The 20572-nt window shown below is 36.9% G+C and overlaps 2 protein-coding genes across 7 annotated transcripts in view; one reads left to right on the top strand and one right to left on the bottom strand.

Annotated features, from left to right (window-relative positions):
• CENPC (centromere protein C) overlaps positions 1-7247 on the bottom strand; it is a 143224-nt gene extending 135977 nt beyond the window's left edge. For 3 of the 4 annotated variants that reach the window (XR_005031314.2, XM_036918157.2, XM_036918155.2), the window contains exon 1: positions 6984-7247. Coding sequence is in view for 3 of the 4 variants with exons in the window: in XM_036918157.2 (XP_036774052.2) it covers positions 6984-7001 (18 nt within the window). In the remaining variant the exon portion in view is untranslated. The remainder of the gene's footprint in view (positions 1-6983) is intronic. The other variant, XM_036918153.2, reaches the window with a different exon arrangement.
• A 12309-nt stretch (positions 7248-19556) lies between these two features.
• The window catches only part of STAP1 (signal transducing adaptor family member 1), a 32769-nt gene continuing 31753 nt past the window's right edge, over positions 19557-20572 (top strand). For 2 of the 3 annotated variants that reach the window (XM_057502282.1, XM_036918152.2), the window contains exon 1: positions 19557-19781. In XM_057502282.1, the coding sequence (XP_057358265.1) occupies positions 19662-19781 (120 nt within the window). In that variant the 5' untranslated portion in view covers positions 19557-19661. The remainder of the gene's footprint in view (positions 19782-20572) is intronic. The other variant, XM_036918151.2, reaches the window with a different exon arrangement.

Genomic DNA, 20572 nt, shown 5'->3' on the forward strand with positions numbered 1-20572 from the left:
TACAAAAGAGATCCGCGTGGGAGAGTCCCGCACACACCTGCAGCAGAGCCAGAGGGAGCAGGCACGCTCCCAGCAGCCAACCAGAATCCCAGCCCAACGCACAGCCGCCCGGGCCAGACCCAAAGGCCACTGCTGGCACACAGCAGCCCAGCAGGGGTGCCGCTATCACAGAGGAGCACACCGGGCGTGCCTGCAACTCCCTGCAGGGCTCTGTGCTGCTCTGACGGAGACCCTGCCCACAGTAGCTTAGGGGATTAACCCGGTGGCTGCTCCAGCAGTACAGATAACAGACACAGGCAGCAGAGAAGGGCAAGGCATCCCCAGCAAGCAGGAAAGGACTTTCTTCTCCCAGATGACACACCCGCAACCTGCCTACAGCCACTGCTAGCACCATGAAAATGCAAAAACATTTAGTCCAGTCCAAGATAGTTCAGACAACACCTGAGAGAGGATCTGCAGAGACAGACCTAACCAGACTTCCTGAAAAAGAATTCAAAATAAAAATCATAAACATGCTGACAGAGCTGCAGAGAAATAAGCAAGAGCTAAGGGATGACGTCCGAAGGGAGATTACAGACGTCTGGAGGGAGATCACAGAACTGAAACAAACTCTGGAAGGATTTATAAGCAGAATGGATAAGATGCAAGAGGCCACGATGGAACAGAAACCAGAGAACAGGAACGCAGAGAAGCTGATATAGAGAGAGATAAAAGGATCTCCAGGAATGAAACAATATTAAGAGAACTGTGTGACCAATCCAAAAGGAACAATATCCGCATTATAGGGGTACCAGAAGAAGAGAGAGAAAAAGGGATAGAAAGTGTCTTTGAATAAATAATTGCTGAGAACTTCCCCAAACTGGGGGAGGAAATAGTTGCTCAGACTAAGGAAGCACACAGAACTCCCGAGAGACAGGACCCAAAGAGGACAACAGCAAGACACATAATAATTAAAACGGCAAAGATCAAGGACAAGGACACAGTATTAAAGGCAGCCAGAGAGAGAAAAAAGGTCACCTACAAAGGAAAACCCATCAGGCTATCATCAGACTTCTCAACAGAAACCTGACAGGCCAGAAGAGAATGGCATGATATATGTAATGCATTGAAACAGAAGGGCCTTGAACCAAGGATACTGTATGCAGCACGATTATCATTTAAATATGAAGGAGGGATTAAACAATTCCCAGACAAGCAAAAGTTGAGGGAATTTGCCTCCCACAAGCCACCTCTACAGGGTATCTTAGAGGGACTGCTCTATATGGGAGCACTCCTAAAAACAGCACAGAACAAAACACCCAACATACGAAGAATGGAGGAGGAGGAATAAGAAGGGAGAGAAATAATCATCAGACTGTGTTTATAATAGCTCAATAAGCAAGTTAAGTTAGACAGTAAGGTAGTAAACAAGCTAACCTTGAACCTTTGGTAACCTTGAATCTAAAGCCTGCAATGGCAATAAGTACATATCTTTCAATAATCACCCTAAATGTAAATGGACTGAATGCACCAATCAAAAGATACAGAGTAACAGAATGGATAAAAAGCAACACCCATCTATACGCTGCTTACAAGAGACTCACCTCAAACCCAGACATGCACAAATTAAAAGTCAAGGGATGGAAAAAGATATTTCATGCAAACAACAGAGAGAAAAAAGCAGGTGTTGCAATACTGGTATCAGACAAAATAGACTTCAAAATAAAGAAAGTAACAAGAGATAAAGAAGGACGTTATATAATGATAAAGGGTTCAGTCCAACAAGAGGATATAACCATTATAAACATATATGCACCCAATACAGGAGCACCAATATATGTGAAACAAATACTAACAGAATTAAAGGAGGAAATAGAATGCAATGCATTCATTTTGGGAGACTTTAACACACCACTTACTCCAAAGGACAGATCCATCAGACAGAAAATAAGTAAGGACACAGAGGCACTGAACAACACACTAGAACAGATGGACCTAATAGACACCTATAGAACTCTACATCCAAAAGCAACAGGATACACATTCTTCTCAAGTGCACATGGAACATTCTCCAGAATAGACCACACACTAGGCCACAAAAAGAGCCTCAGTAAATTCAAAAAGATTGAAATCCAACCGACCAACTTTTCAGACCACAAAGGTATAAAACTAGAAATAAATTGTAAAAAGAAAGCAAAAAGGCTCACAAACACATGGAGGCTTAACAACATGCTCCTAAATAATCAATGGATCAACGACCAAATTAAATGGAGAACCAGCACTACAGGGAAACAAATGACAACAACAACACAAAGCCCCAACTACTGTGGGATACAGCAAAAGCAGTCTTAAGAGGAAAGTATATAGCAATCCAGGCATATTTAAAGAAGGAAGAACAATCCCAAATGAATAGCCTAATGTCACAATTATCGAAATTGGAAAAAGAAGAACAAATGAGGCCTAGGGTCAGCAGATGGAGGGACATAATAAAGATCAGAGAGGAAATAAATAAAATTGAGAAGAATAAAACAATAGAAAAAAATCAATGAAACCAAGAGCTGATTCTTCGAGAAAATATACAAAATAGATAACCCTCTAGCCAGACTTATTAAAAGAAAAAGAGAGTCAACACACATTAACAGAATCAGAAACGAGAAAGGAAAAATCATGACAGACCCCACAGAAATACAAAGAATTATTAGAGAGTACTATGAAAACCTATATGCTAACAAGCTGGAAAACCTAGGAGAAATGAACAACTTCCTAGAAAAATACAACCTTCCAAGACTGAACCAGAAAGAAACAGAAAATCTAAACACACCAATTATCAGCAACGAAATTGAGGCGGTAATCAAAAAACTACCCAAGAACAAAACCCCCGGGGCAGATGGATTTACCTCAGAATTTTATCAGACATACAGAGGAGACATAATACCCATTCTCCTTAAAGTTTTCTAAAAAATAGAAGTGGAGGGAATACTCCCAAACTCATTCTATGAAGCCAACATCACCCTAATACCAAAACCAGGCAAAGACTCCCCCAAAAAGAAAACTACAGACCAATATCCTTGATGAACGTAGATGCAAAAATACTCAACAAAATATTAGCAAACCAAATTCAAAAATACATCAAGAGGATCATACACCATGACCAAGTGGGATTCATCCCAGGGATGCAAGGATGGTACAACATTTGAAAATCCATCAACAGCATCCACCACATCAACAAAAAGAAGGACAAAAACCACATGATCATCTCCATAGATGCTGAAAAAGCATTCGACAAAATTCAACATCCATTCATGATAAAAACTCTCAACAAAATGGGCATAGAGGGCAAGTGCCTCAACATTATAAAGGCCATATATGATAAACCCACATCTAAAATCATTCTGAACAGCGAGAGGTTGAAAGCTTTTCCTCTGAGATCGTGAAAAAGACAGGGCTGCCCACTCTCCCCACTGTTATTTAACATAGTACTGGAGGTCCTAGCCACGACAATTAGACAAAACAAAGAAATACAAGGAATCCAGATTGGTAAAGAAGAAGTTAAACTGTCACTATTTGAAGATGACATGATATTGTACATAAAAAACCCTAAAGACTCCACTCCAAAACTACTAGAACTAATATCGGAATTCAGCAAAGTTGCAGGATACAAAATTAACACACAGAAATCTGTAGCTTTCCTCTACACTACCAATGAACTAATAGAAAGAGAAATCAGGAAAACAATTCCATTCACAATAGCATCAAAAAGAATAAAATACCTAGGAATAAACCCAACCAAGGAAGTAAAAGACCTATACCCTGAAAACTACAAGACACTCTTAAGAGAAATTAAAGAGGTCACTAAAGAATGGAAACTTCATCCCATGCTCTTGGCTAGGAAGAATTAATATCGTCAAAATGGCCATCCTGCCCAAAGCAATATACAGATTCGATGCAATCCCTATCAAATTACCAACAGCATTCTTCAATGAACTGGAACAAATAGTTCAAAAATTCATATGGAAATGCCAAAGACCCCAAATAGCCAAAGCAATCCTGAGAAAGAAGAATAAAGTTGGGGGGATCTCACTCCCCAACTTCAAGCTCTACTACAAAGCCATAGTAATCAAGACAATTTGGTACTGGCACAAGAACAGAGCCACAGACCAGTGGAACAGAATAGAGACTCCAGACATTAACCCAAACATATATGGCCAATTAATATACGATAAAGGAGCCATGGACATACAATGGGGAAATGACAGTCTCTTCAACAGATGGTGTTGGCAAAACTGGACAGCTACTTGTAAGAGAATGAAACTAGATCAGTGTCTAACCCCATACACAAAAGTAAATTCGAAATGGATCAAAGACCTCAATATAAGTCATGAAACCACAAAACTCTTAGAAAAAAACATTGGCAAAAATCTCATGACCCACTCTTTACACCACTCACACTGTAACATCCTGAGTTGGGCCACTCTCCTGACTTCATTCAGGCTCCTGCACACTGCTCTGGGCCCCTTGTAGTTTCCCAACCATAGGGAGCCCTACCAAGGATGGCTCCACCTAACTGCTTTTTGATTGAATTTTTCAGGAAGTTGAAGACCCCTATTAGATTTTAAGAAACTTGAGAGCAGAGACTTTGTCTTAGCCTAGTTTTCATTCTTTCCAGGGCCTTGCCTGGTGCATTCCAACAACTAGTTTTGGCAATATTGTATACCACATATTTCTGATATACTTTCGACATGCCAAAGAAACAAGACCAAAACCTTATGATAAAAATATATTTCTTCAAAGAAGGTGAGAGTGTTTCACACAGCCTGTTATCTTCAGGAAATACCTAAGGAGCATTTTATAAGTAGCAAACTAACCAACAAAGACATCTCACAAGACTCCATTATATCACAAATCATTAACAAAATTTATTTCAAGCACTTAAATCTCTGACCAGTACTCATCATTTTTAAACACTTTAAGCCAAGAGAGTGTTAGTTAACTACATTCCAAGGCCTAATTTAAAGCCATTCTTCCCTTAATTTCACACAAATTGAGTCAGCTAATTTGCACACAATGTTTTTGTATGTAAATAGCTCCTGTGATATACTCCACTCCTCTTTTAAATAGAAAAATTTTCAGGTTAAGATAGTTCATTCGTTCAACAAATATTGAGCACTGACTATAGAGTCAAATGCTATTTAGGCAAACCAGAAATCAAGTGGTGAATACAAGCAAAATCTCTTAATTCTAAATTCAAAGTCAGAATGCAAAATTTTCAAAACAAAAGCACACTCAGAAACTGCCAATTTCAACTCACTATTCAGTCAAATGCAGTATTAGTTTTGGCCACTCACTGTGAGATTATGTTTCTCAAAGAAATAATACACAACCCAGAAGGGATTCTCCACCCTAGCAAACCGTCATTTTGGACTAGATGACTCTTGGCTGTGAGCGCCTGTCCTGTGCATTGCAGGACGCTGACAAGTATCGCTGGCCTCCACCCCCCAGGTACTCTTGGCACCCCTTCATCCATGCCCTCTCCAAGCAACCAGAAATGTTTCCAGACACCACAAAAATTATCCTAGGGGACAAAATCCCCCCCTGGTTAAGAATCACAAAAGTACAGGAATGACTAAAGGTACTCTCTTCGCTCTTTTAAGCCGATTATGATGCAACTTTATTCATGAAAATGCCAAAACTTGAAAGAAACGAAGGTGTCCTTCAGCAGGTAAACGAATAAACTGTGGTACCTCCAAACAATGGAGTATTACTCAGTGCTAGAAAGAAATAAGCTATCAATAAAAAGTCAAATGAAGGAAATAAAAATGCATAACTACTAAGTCAAATAGACCAATCTGAAATGGCTGTATACTACATGAATCCAACTTATGACATCTGAAAAAGCACAACTACAGAGACAGTAAAATATCAGTGATGCCAGGGCTGACGGGGAAGAGAGGGATGAACAGGCAGAGCACAGAAGATTTACAGGGCAGTGAAAATTATGTTTGATACTATAGTGATGGATACATATCACTATAGATTTGTCCAAACGCACACACTGTACAACACTCAGAGTGAATCCTCAGGTACACTACAGACTTTGAGTGGTGATGATGTGTCAATGCAGGATCATCAATTGTAACAAACGCACCACTCTGGTGGGAAGCTATGCATGTGCAGAGCAAAGAGGTATATGGAAAAATCTCTGTACCTTCCTATTTGTCTGTGAACCTGAGACTGTTCTAAAGCACAGTCTTAATAAAAAAAGAAAAAAGGAACTGTGGGCATTTGGTAAATTTTATTTCCCTTCACTTTCCCCAATGAAATGGCTTTATTCCTTTTCTTTACTACACGAAGATAAACAATGTATTCACCCTTTCATCTCTGTATACAAGCATACATATATAACTTTATATACATGGGAGTTCGTTGATGCTTAAGATTTTCAAAGAAGGGGAGATAAGGTAGAAAACAAGCTAGGGAGAGGCGCTGACATGGATTGTAAAATACATTGTAAGCACATGCGAAGTCTTAGAGAACAGTGAATACCGAGGGAGACCAGAAACATGTAAACAAAAACTGAGTTCCCGCCCCCGACAGTAATTCGCAGCCTGCACCTTTCAACTGACAGCTGCAGGTTTCACGCAACCTTATCAGTAACAGATGTTCCAAAATAACCTGCTTCTCCAGACCAACAAGTCTGAAGCAAAGACCCTATTTTAAGTCGTTTCAATACTTCTGTGGACAGAAAATTATTTGGAAGACCAGGATCTGGAGTTTAACTAAAGAGTATTAATACCCAGATTCTCTGAGATAGATGCCGTCACAGCCGAAATCACAAGAAACCCTGAGAGTACACAATGCAAGTAAATGAACTCTGGCTATCCGCACACGATCACTCCCTGAGCTCAAAAACTTGGCGCGGCTTCTCCCAAGAAGCCACAGCACCGGCCCAACGTTTCTCTCCCCCGCCGCTAGCGCCGGTCCGGGGGCAGCCCGGCAGGACTTACCAGTCCCGACGCGGCCATGTTCCGGCCCGGCCCCGCCCACGCCCTCAACGGCCCCCGGCTCCAGGAAGCCCAGCAGTGACCGAGCCGCCGTGGGAGCAGCTGGGCAGCGACTCCGGAGCACCCCTGAGGCGGGAGGCGGCAGAAACGAGGGAACTAGCAAGCAAGCGCTGTCAGTGCTTCTCATCCATTGGCCCGTCCCTCCACAAGCCCCCGGAACCCAGCTCTCTCCGCAGTTTCAAACTGGCTGCACATGCGCAAAGCTGCCCGCGCAACCCAACAGGAAGCAAGCCGTTTTGGGCCCGCCCCTCACCGTTCTCTCTTACAGTCCCGCCCTTTTCTGCGCACTTTCCTTCCGCCCACAGCTTCGTCAGCCATCCTTCCCTCCGCACAGTGAGGGCTGCCGGTCTTCCACCTGGGCTTCTGCTTGGCGGACACGGTTTTGGGAACTGCCTTTGCCCCTTGAGCACCGTGTAAAACTTCTCAACGGTTATTTATAGAGTAAAAAGTAATACTTGGAAGGAATAAAGTTAAAAATTGCAGAAGTCGTTTAAAGAGAAATACTTAACCGTGCAGCCCTGTCAGCCACACCTAGACAATATATGCATCATCTCTGAAAATAATGATTTTTTTCGGATACATAGTATTTTCATGAAATATCGCTAACAAAATGGCCTATGTAAATATATTTCACTTAATATGATGTCCTGAAAGGAGTCCTGGATCAGGAGTCTTGAAACCTGCTCAGCTGACTTGTTAATGTAATCTAGGACAAATTATGGCACACCATTCTGGGTGTTTCATTAATAATATGATGGGAAAGGTAAATTAGATACTCTGAAGACTTGACCTGAACATTTTATGATTCTATGAAACTGTTCTATTTTTGTGATTTACTAAAATTTTGCAAGGAAATTGTTAACCAAAAAAACTTTGCTTATTGTCTAAATTTAAGGGTGAACTAATAAATTTGAATTAAAATAAATTTCAAACCCACAGCTAGCATCATACTAAATGGTGAAAAGTTGAAAGCTTTTCCTCTAGCATCAAGAACAAGACAATGATATCTACTCTCACCACTTTTATTCAAACTAGTACTCAAAGTCCTAGCCACACAGACAAAAAAGAGAAAGAAAAGGCATCTAAAATTATAAAGAAGAAGTAAAATTGTCACTATTTCCGGTGACACAATATTTTATACAGAAGACTCCACCAAAAAACTATTAGAATTAATAAATTCAGTAAAGTCACAGGATACAAAATCAATATACAGAAATACATTGTGTTTCTATATACTAATGACAAACTAGCAGAATGAGAAATTAAGAAAACAATCCCATTTACAATTCTCAAAAAAGGATAAAATACCTAGGGATAAATCTAACTAAGGAGGTGAAAGACCTATACTCTGCAAACAATAAGACACTGATGCAAGAAATTGAAGATGACACAAATAAATGGAACGCTATTCTGTGATCATGGTTAGTTAGGACAACCAATATTGTTAAAATGATCTACCAATTCAGTGCAATCCCTATCAAAATACCAATAGAATTTTTCACAGAACTAAAACAAATAACCCTAAAATTTGTGTGTAACCACAACACACTCCAAATAGCCAAAGCAACTTGAGAAAGAAGAACAAAGCTAGGGGTATCAGGCAGCTCAATTTCAAGCTACAGTAATCAAAAAGGTATGGTACTGGTACAAGAACAAATGCATATATCAATTGAATACAACGGAGAGCCAAGAAATAAGCCATGCTTACATGGTTTATTAAAGGAAGCAAGATTATACAATGAGAAAAAGACAATCCCTTTGATAAATGGTGTTGGAAAAACTGGAAAGTTATATGCAAAAGAATGGAACTAGATCACTTTCTTACACTACACACAAAAATAAATTCATAATGGATTAAATACCTAAAAATAAAACGTGAAACCATAAACCTCCTAAAAGAATAAAAAATAGCAAGTAAACTCTTGGACATCTACCTTAGCAATTTTTTTTTTTTGGAGATGTATCTCCAGCAAGGCAAAAAAAGCAAAAATAAATAAGTGGAACTACTTCTGCACAATAATAAAAAGCTTCCGCACAACAAAGGAAATCATCAACAAGGCAACCTTCTGAGAATATGTTTGCAAATGATATATCTAGTGAGGGATTAATATCCAAAATATACAGAGAACTCGTACACCTCAACACCAAAAAAACAAATAATTCTATTAAAAAATGGGCAGATGACCTGAATAGACATGTTTCCAAAGAAGACACACAGACACAGGAAAAGTTGCTCAACATAACTAATCATCAGGGAAGTGCAAATCAAAACCACAATGAGATATTACCTCATACCAGTTAGAGTGCTATTACTAAAAGACAAAAAATAACAAGTGCTGGCAAATATGTGGAAAAAAGGGAACCCCTGTGCACTGTTAGCGGGAATGTAAATTGGTGCAGCCACTATGGGAAACAGTTTTGGGAGTTCCTCAAAAAAAATTAAAAATGAAAATACCATAAAAACTAGCAATGCTACTTCTGGGAATTTACTTAAAGAAAATAAAAACAGTAATTCAAAAAGATATACGCACCCCTATGTTTATTGCAAGATTATTTACCATAGCCAAGATATGGAAACAATCTAATGTCCAGTCAAAAGATGAATGGATAAAGTAGATGGGGTACACACACACACACAAACACACAGTGGAATATTACTGAGCCATAAAAAATGAAAGCTGGTATTATGCTAAGTGAAATAAGTCAGATAGAGAAAGAAAAATACCATATGATTTCACTTATATGTGGAATCTGAAAAACAAATCAAATGAACAAACAAATCAGAAAATAGACTCATAAAAACAGAGAACAAACTTGTGGTTGCCATAAGAGAGGAGGATAAAGGGATGGGAAAAAGAGGTGAAGGAGATAAAGAAGTGCAAAAAAAAGAATTGAGTTATAAATTTTTTAAGTTTGTAATTGTAATGCTTTAACAAATTTATCACCTGCTAAGGCCATTTTGTTTCTTTTTTCCCTTCTCTCTTTCTTTTTCCTTCCTTATTTCTTTTTCTTTTTTTAGGGAAGAGGGGTTACAAATTAACTTTGAAATCAGATAAGCTTGGATTCTACTCTACTCCACTAATTGTGCTATAATGGGTAAGTTAATTAAACTGTTTCTCAATTCCCTTGTCTATAAAATGGAAATAATATTAAAGTTGTCGAGATAGTGGATTAATTCCTTTTAAGATCTAGGTGAAATTCATAGAACATAATAAGAATTCAATAAATAATGCTATTGATATTATTATGGATATTTTTTTGCTTGGTTTAGCAGAAGTTTTGCCACTCAGACTACAGTATATAATTTGGTATTATCACATTTGTAATAGATAATAATAAAAATATCACTTAATGAGTACATACTATATGCCAACTTCTATTCTAAGTGGTCTCCATGAGGTAACTTGTTTAATTCTTAGAACATTCCTATGAAAAAAAGTGACTAATCTCCCCATTTTATAAAAAACAGAACTGGGACAGAGTTTAAGTAACATGCCTAAGATTACACTACCATTAAATGGTAGAGCTGGGGATGAACTCTGGTATTCTGATCCAGAAATGAGCATTTAATCACTACAGTCTTTTTACCTCTCAGTGAGAAACTGTAGCAAACAGAATCAGATGTGAAGTTCCACATGTAAAATTATATCCCTTACTTCCACTGGAAACAGTAGCTTTCAGAGGTATTTTGAGAAACTTGAAATGCAATGACATGCTGGTGTGACATGCAGGGCACAAAAAGTGTTAGCAATGAACTGGATCTCTTCCAAGGAGCAAATAGAGCAGCAGCCTTATGAAAACAAAGTTATGAAGATTCCACAGTTCCCAAACAAACTTTTCAGTTCCTTCTGCAATTGTCCTATTTAATTGCCCCACCATGATTTTAGCATCCTAAAATATGGTTGCTAGTTGATGAGGTAATGTTTATAAAACCCAGGTTTATCATTATAAACCCTTGCCCCCCAAAATACATTAAGATCACTCCTTATAAACTACTGTGATTACTAACTAAATCTTGAAGTTTTCCATTTCAACTATTTTCCTAGATAAGGGGTGTGTGTGTGTGTATCAGTCTGTGAAAGTGTGTGTATTAGATTTGTAAAGAAATGTAATTTGAAAGGGAAATAGAAACTTTTAGTTACTTATGATTTTATGTAATTTAAAATTTGTAATTAGTAAAACTATTTTAAAGAATACTTTAGACCTTAAAAATGACACTCCAATAATCAGTTTGTTCTAGAAATTGTAACATAGTTGCAATTATAACTTGAAATTTGCTTTATTCATAATGGACCCAAACTGGGAATATGCCAATCAACTGGTAAATGAATAAACAAATTTCAGTACATCCATACAGTGGAATATCCCTCAGCCATAAAAACTAACAGAACTGCTGATACTTTCAACAACCCAGATGAATCCCAAAGCATTATACTAAGTGAATGAAGGCAGACATCAAAGGCTATCTGCTGTATAATTCCATATATGTAACCAAATAAAACTATATGAGCAACAATGAGACCTGTGGTTGCCAGGAGATGAGGTCAAGGGAGAAGACCCTGACTGCAAAGGGCCATGAGGGGAATTTTGCTGTGGTAGAAATAGTCTATCTCTTGATTATGGTAGTGGTTACATAATTATATGTATTTGTCAAAACCCTTAAAACTGTGCTCCTAAAACAAGGATAACTTTTGCTGTAAATTATATCTCAATAAATATGACTTGAAAAATGAAGACCTTTAGATATTGAATTATGAGATGTGTGAATTTTGATCAGAGTTTGGTTAAAAACAAAGAAGCTATGAAGAGCATTAAGCAATTGTGGAAAATTAAAATATTAATTGATTATTAGATGACAAGAGAATTGTACATTTTTCTTAGATATTATAATATTATTGTGTTGATGTAAGAAAATGTCCTTGCTTTTTTATGTTCTCACTCAGGACATGCACATTAAAGTACTGAGGGGTAAAATGCAATGTTTGTAAGTACTTTGGAATGATTCAGCAAAAGAAAAATAGAAATATAGTTAAAGTAAATATGCCAAACTGTTAACAATAATTAAAACTACATGGTGGATGCATAAAATAATGATGGATGTATAAGTGTTCATTAATACTACTATTTTTGCTTCTCTGTATGTTTGAAATTTTTCATGGTAAAATGATAGGGCCAAAAGTAGCATTAATAAATTTGCTGAAGTTCTCAAAATTTTTGCAAAACTATTATATTGCAAAAGTCAAAAGTGAAAAGATGGCAAATTACTATCAGAGAATTTTGTCCAAAAAATTACACTCCAAAAATCTATTTGGTCCAGAAATTATAACTTTTGCAATTATAATTTAAAATTTGCTAAAGTTTTAAAAATTCGGGGGCAATTTTGGAGTTTATTTTTTAATTTCAAAATTTTTTTTATTAAAGTATTATTGATATACACTCTTATGAGGTTTCACATGAAAAATAATGTGGTTACTACATTCACCCATATTATCAAGTTCCCCCCATGCCCCATTGCAGTCACGGTCCATCAGTGCAGTAAGATGCCACAGAGTCCCTGTTTGCCTTCTCTGTGCTACACTGTTCTCCCCATGATCCCCCACACCACGTGTGCTAAACATAATACCCCTCAATCCCCTTCTCCCTCCCTCCCCACTTGCCCTCCCACACCCCTCCCCTTTGGTAACCACTAGTTCATTCTTGGAGTATGTGAGTCTGCTACTATTCTCTTCCTTGACTTTTGCTTTGACTTTTCCTTGACTCCACAAATGAGGGAAATCATTTTTGGTACTTGTCTTTCTCTGCCTGGCTTATTTCACCGAGCATAATATCCTCTAGCTCCATCCATGTTGTTGCAAATGGTAGGATTTGTTTTATTCTTATGGCTGAATAATATTCCATTGTGTATATGTACCACATCTTATTCATTCGTCTACTGATGGACACTTAGGTTGTGCTTCCATATCTTGGCTGTTGTAAATAGTGCTATGATAAACATAGGGGAGAATATGTCTTTTTGAATCTGAGAACTTGTATTCTTTAGGTAAATTCCTAGGCATGGAATTCCTGGGTAAAATAGTATTTCTATGTTTAGTTTTTTGAGGAACCTCCATACTGTTTTCCACAATAGTTGAACTAATTGTCATTCCCACAAACAATGTAGAGTATTCCCCTTTCTCCACATCCTCGCCAGCATTTGTGTTTCCTTGTCTTTTGGATGTTGGCCATCCTAACTGGTGTGAGGTGATATCTCATTGTGGTTTTAATTTGCATTTCCCTGATAATTAGTGATGTGGAACATCTTTTCATGTGCCTGTTGGCCATGTGAATTTCTTCTTTGGAGAAGTGTCTGTTCATATCCTCCACCCATTTTTTAAAAGGGTTATGTGCCTTTTGGGTGTTGAAGCATGTGGGTTCTTTTATATTTTGGATGTTAACCCCTTGTTATATAGGACGTTTACAAATAAATTCTCCCATACTGTAGGATGCCTTTTTGTTCTGCTAATGGTGTCCTTTGCTGTACAGTAGCTTTTTAGCTTGGTGGAGTCCCATTTGTTCATTTTTGCTTTTGTTTCCCTCGCTCGAGAAGATGCGTTCAGGAAAAAGTTGCTCATGTTTATATTCAAGAGATTTTTGCCTATGTTGTCTTCTAAAGTTCAAATTTTTAAGTTTTTGTATTGTTTACTGCCAAATGTTGGTTAGTGCATTCACTTTAAGTGGCCTTTTATGACAAAACTATCCTCAGCTAGAAAGTCTCTTCTAAGGCTTTTAACTGCCAGATAAAAGTATGCTTGCAGTATGCAGACAGGTGGCAGCAACGTTCACAACTTTTTTTTTCTTTACCATGCTGTGAGTTAAAGGGCAGCACTGAGTCCTTAATTTTCAAGTGCTGTATAAGTTGGCTGAGTTTACTAAGTTACCACTGCGCCAACTGTTTGATTCTTATTGCAATTGCATTCTGTTATATAGACATTGCTTCTCTGAACACAAATATATGCTATCCTCTGGATGTCCTTTCTATAGCCTATAATTTACTTCCAGTCAACATAACTCTTAAAAATAAGTTTGTCATTTAAAACACATTTAGATTTTCAAAAGCTTAATAATATGGTTTCTGCATTATAGTTTTACCTGCAAAAACTTAAATTAACTTGGTAATGCTAGACAAATATTTAAATAATGTACATTTATATTTATTGACATGGAAATGTGCTCTAGATACATTATATGGAAAATATAGTTTATCAAAAAGAATGTACTGTATTAATCCTGATTACTAAGTATATGCAAATAGAGAAATAAGTGTCAAAAAGTCATGGTACCCACCCAAACAGTGCTAATGGTAGATGGTGGAATAGAATATGATTTTCATTTTCTTTATTTTTTTCTGTTTTGTCTAAAACTTATATAAGTAACTTTTCCATTTATAATAAGAAAAAAATTAAGTGAGCATAAGACATGATACAGAAAATGTTCATAAATTCAAGTGCCTATAGAAATTCATAAATAATAAAATGCCAAACTGTAGTTTCAGGCAATACCTAACAGTAAGAGATTTACAAGGTGAAGGAAAAAGGGAGATAAACTGCAAGCAAAGACATGAGGGCAGAAATTATGTACTGTTGACACAGAAAATTTGTCAGATATTGTAAAGTGTTCATGTTTGCAAAACAAAACTACAGTGTGGGACCACCCTCAATGTTCAGATAAGTTTTCACTTATTCCTACAGATTGAGAAACTGTATCAGTCAGAGATCAGCTATCTAGAACAGGATTCATGATAGTTAATTTAAGCAAAAGAAGATCTACTACTAGGCATTTATTAGCTTACAAAATTGTTGGGAGGGATGGTGAAATAATGTATGCTGAATTTTCAGGAATTATTCGGGAAGACACACTGCAGAACTGAACCATCAAGAGCTCTTCTGCCTGTACACTCAGGAAGCAAACTGGAAAATGTGAAAGCTGATTCTAATGCTAGAGTCTCCAGAACCACACTGACGCTGCACGTTAAGGAAACCACCACAATTACAAAACTGCCGTGTCAAGGAAGCCACCGCAAAGAAACCTCTATGAGCAGGAAGCATCCTTGCAGCTGCTCCAGAAGCACACCATACCGTCTGTGATAGGCATCAGAAAACTGATGTTCCATGTCTTGAAACTAGTGATCAGACACCAGAACTTCTGATTAACATTGCCACAGAAAAATCAGGTACCTACAGACCATGCTTACCTCTCAGAGGAAAAAAAAAGGCAGCATAAGAATGAATTGTCTCCATTTTTCCCTCCAACATTGAATGCACCCCAACTTCAGCCACAAAGAAATCTGAGACATCTAACTGTTACCTTTTCAGCCTCTGCAGTAAAGAATGGCTCACTAGAAGGGGTTGGAATGGATATTAAGCACCAATCTATCTTGGTGCATCCTAAAGAAGCATTAATAGATCTTAAATGAAGTGAAGGAGAAGAAAAACATAGACTTAACCCTTCTATGTTGAGTTTGAAGTGGTTAAAAACAAATTCATTATTGTGCTCTCTCCTCCCTCTCCAAACTATCTGTATCTGGAATTTCCAGTTGCTATTAAAGCTGCCAATAATCTATTATTTATCTCATTTAGAAAACTGTATGTGCCATGTGTCTATGTAGCATCCAAGAAATACTTCTCAATAACATAAATGATACCTTACACTACAAAAATAGTTTGAACATTTAACTAGAAAAACTTTTATCATCCTACAAATGACTCTTTGTACTGAAAATTACAAGGATAGCAAATTAAGCCACTCTCACAGGAATACTAATATCATTTCTGTAACAGTGATTCCTCACATTTTTCTGTTTAAAAACACCTAGTGGAAACATTTTCTGACTAATAATAACTCACTATGGCACAAAGCATTCCAAATAATCATTAAAATTTAATCTGTATTCTTCAGTCATGGATTATAAACATAAATGTATTCATTCAAATATCCTCAAAATTTACTGCCATGAATTGTGATACAAATGGCAATACATCATCAGTAAATATTAAATAAAACAAAGGCTGGAAATTTGGAAGTACTGAAGAGTGGTTTGAGTCTTCTATACAGACCTACTGATTGAACCAGTTTTATTAGGTAGATAGTAAAATACTCTAGAGAGCCTGAACCATTGTGAAAATGTGAATTCATTCACTTGAATTTTGTTATAGCATAGATGGCTCAAAAGAGCACTTAGATTTTGGTGTTATATTGGTTAATCTTACACTTAATTCAAAGTTGTCAAGTTATATTTGACATGTATCCTGATATATAGCAAACTCCTGTGACACATGCTGATGATGGCTATAGCAGTTTGACTAAGGTGTATTTTCAATAGTTTGATAGTAAGATGATTGTTCTACATGACAACAAAAGAATCATATGTCAACTAATGGTCACACATATCAGAAAAAGGGACCTCCTTTCACAGTGAAGGCTAAAAACTCTCTAAATTAGAACCATAATATATTTCAACTGGGAGCTATTTATTTATAGATGAATATAATCTGTAATCTACTTCTTATCAATGTTGATTTCAACACAATCTCTGTATTTGAAAACTTAGTTTCCTGATAGAGAATATATACCAATAACTACAAGACAACGGGACAAATATTGTGACAAAAATGTGCAAAATGCTATGGGATTGCAGGATGAAAGAGAGAAACTTTCCTCTTGAGGATAGGAAAGGATTCAGGTAATCAGGAAATCTTCACAGACAAGAATATATCCAACCTGGGTCTTCACTGAAGGATGAGTAGTATGTGGTCATATTAACAAGAAGAAGGAAGGGCATCAAGCAGGTTATACAGTGATTGGAAAGGTATGAGTAGAAGGGAAAGACCACGAGGTATCAAGACAACTGGGAATAACCAATATTACTAGAAAAGAAAGTATTTTTTAAGGAGTTTCCATTTAAAAGGACCCTGTTATGAAGGACCTTGTGTTCCATGCTTGAGCACATGTTGGCCCTCAATAAATAGTGTGAATGAAAAAAATGAAAGGATGAATCTGCTAAAGCAACCCCATTACCATGTTTTAAGCAGGAGAGAGACTTGATTAGATTGCATTTTAAATGAGTCAGAGAAGTGTGGAAGGTAGGAAACTGTTTTGAAGCATATTGCAGCTCTTCAGACCAAAAGTGAGGAAGCTGTGATCCCAGAAAACTAGTTTGTTTGAGTTCTCAGAGCTGATTAGCAGCAAAATTGGCTTTTCTCCCTACACCCATATACTTTTTGTACCACACTTCTTTATCTACAAATTCATTACTTATCACCTAAAACCTGAGGTATGTGTTAGAGGATTTCCATTGTAATGCTGCAATGGTACAATGATAATTGGAAGTTGTAGACAGGTCTCACTGGCTAATAATGATGCTGGCTATTTTTTTAGGGACACATAATTTGAATATTGGTATATTAAGAATTAATTTGGTTTGCACATCAGCCAACAAAAGCAATTTACAGAGGCTGAGGAACTGTTTTATCTTGAATTTTGCTTTTTTTTTTTAAAGGAAGGCATATTTAAGTAACTGATTATTTCTCAGAAATATCCCTATCATTACATTTTTCTAGAGGCATTCTTTCCCACATGAAACTGTCTGGCCATAAAGCCAGTGACTACTTTTCTCATATTCTGACCACTGATGATTCCTAGCATCCTGGCTTGCTTCCCACTTCTTCTTTCATTTCTCAGTTCTTATCCCTCCTTTCACTTCCTCCCTGTGTTAGACCAGCTACTAGCTGCCAAGAAAGTGGTTATCAAATCAGGAAGCTTTTCTTTGTCAATCAACTGATTTTCCTACATTGAAACTAAAAAAATAGTAAGGTTTTGTCAAAAATATAAGCTGGACCTAAATCATTGGAAGTTTTGGGTAGTAGGAAGCTGTTCTCAATTTAATAAAAAGGCAAGGGAGTAATCTTGACTCTTCAACTCTGATTTCGGTTCCAAACTGTTTTCTTTCTGATGATGCAACTGATTACCTTTCTCTAGTATTGATAATCAATTTGTATTGTACCTCACTTTGTAGACAATTTGACTCCACACATCACAGCTAAAGACATAATGGAACCCATACTGGTGGGGAAAACCATGTGGCCTCTCAATTAGGAAAGGAGGATCAGACTAGAGATTCCTGGCTTGCTTTGATTTCTAACAGGCTGGTCTAGTTGGGGAGAAGGCTCCGGCCTGGGCTATACCAAATCTGAAATAGTATAATTCTGAAATATTAAGGATGAAAAAGGAAACAGTAGAATTTTTCAGGACCCCTGCAATACAACCCTAAATTTCTTCCATTATACCCTTCCCACATCATTCCTTTCACAGTACTAGGCCAAATCCAGTCTCTCAAAGACCATTTTCCACATGCAGATAGCTATTGAATACATTTTGGCCCCAGTGTAGCTCTATAAATCTCACTAGATAACTGTAGGGACCTATAGGAAAAATGGAAGTTCCATTGCCAGGATCCTCACCTGATCCTAACCTATTCACTCATGATGAATGCACAATAATGTAATACTTACCCTGCCTACTGCACAGGCAGCTTGGATACTGCCTGTGGTAATATAAAAAGAGCTCTGCCAAGGGCTAAGGGAAAAGGAGAGCAGAGGCTGGGGGTGAGAGCAGAGCCTGGAGCAGAGGTAGAGACAGAGACAGATTTGCTTCTTGAAGACTACCCTGGAGGTGGACTGGATTCTAGTGCTTGGCTTGCCACCATGAGAATAAAGCTTGGCATAAGCCCCTTTTAACCCCCAAAATTCCACTGTCATTTTTTCAGTCTCATCAAATCCATAGTGAATGTGCCCAGAGTTGGGAACTCCCTCTGGCCTGGAGCTACAGGACCCCATCTATGCATCATAGCTTCAGCTCAGAAAGAATAAAAAAATAAAATTTTGAAAATTTGTAGCTTTCTCTGCCAGACATATTTTTCCAAATATCCACTGGTAACCCACAAACTCAAACTACTTATTGACAAAAAAGTGAAAAATCCTATGTTCCTTTACCTGTGTTTTACATTTAGTGGACCATCAAAATATGCACAGGATAAGTAGCTCCATTTTTCTACAAATTTAAGCAAAGCTCAGTCCTGAAACATTTACAGCAGAAATAGTACTAATAAAATAATCCTATGATGTAATTTTTAATGAAGGGAGTTAGCTCAAAAATCATGAAATTTGAGTAAGCTCAAATTTCAAGTCATGTTCTCTGGGGATAAAAATGAACAGCAATAAACAAAAAAAGGTGAAAGAAAACAAATATGACCTTGATGACTCCTCTGAAGTCCATAATTTCCACATCAGTTCCTTTCATCCTCTGTTGATGTTACTCTTCTGTTTACTTTGTTACTGTAATTCTAAGCACATGTACTTTATTCAGAGACTGCCCTCTGAAAGTTGGTCTATGCCTGTTCTTTCTTACCTCACAAAAAGTAAAGGAAAAAATAGTATGTGTGTGGGTGTGTGTGTGTCCTGTTGGTGGTTAAAAATTGAGTAGGGACTTCCTCTTTGAACAGTTTTGCCTTTTCCTCTCACACAAGGGAGATCTCATTTTGTTTGAGACTGGATACAGTTGAAACCAACCACACACCAACAAGAGGTTATGATGGCTAAGAAGCCCCCAAAACCAGCCCCTCGAAAGATCTTCCAAGAAAGGTTAAAGATTACCGCGCTACCCTTGTACTTTGATGGTTTTTTATTAGTCAAGCGGTCAGAATACCAGGTAAGTCCATAGATGACAATGTTAAAAGAAGCTTCTGTCTTAATATAAAACTTATTTCACGGTGATGCAATATGACAAGGGCATCCTTGTTTCTGATGGAGTTAAACTCTCTTCCTTGAGCTCAAAAATATGATTACAGTTTTGTACAACTTAAATATAGTATGGCTTATACACATAGCTGTATATATGTATGTATTTTATATAACATAAGGTTCTAATATTGTCACTCATATAAAAAAATTTAGTAAGCTGAATTTCCAAAGACTTCACTTCAACATCACTGAATGTTTTAGCTTAGAAGATAAAATGTTTCCTGTATTTTCTCTACAATTTACTAATTTGCTTCCACGATGACGTGTACCATTAAGATAAAATGATATTGTGATTGAAATTAAACCCTCTGCTCCAATTCTCAGTTTTTGAAGTTTAAAAATAACGATCAAATTATTTTTAATGGTAACAATTTTATAAAAAATTGTGAAAATGATAAAATTGATACTGTTTAACATTATGTATAGTTATATGTTCTAAAAACACTGTTCAAGGTAGTGACTTAAAAAAATAATATGGTGCTCCTTGGGTAGTATGTACACTAAACTACATACATACATTTACTCTAAGAAAATTCAGAAAGCATTCCATATTTTTAAAATACAAAAATTAAAATTTATCATTAGTGATCTTAAAATACTAATTGTGGATAATTTGAAATTAATAAGGGAAATAAAGATGAAAATGCTTGCTACCAAAGAAAAAAGAAATCAGTAACTTAGATGAAATTTTATGAAATT

Source organism: Manis pentadactyla, chromosome 5, assembly GCF_030020395.1.
Source record: "Manis pentadactyla isolate mManPen7 chromosome 5, mManPen7.hap1, whole genome shotgun sequence".
NCBI classification, from domain to species: Eukaryota; Metazoa; Chordata; class Mammalia; order Pholidota; family Manidae; genus Manis; species Manis pentadactyla.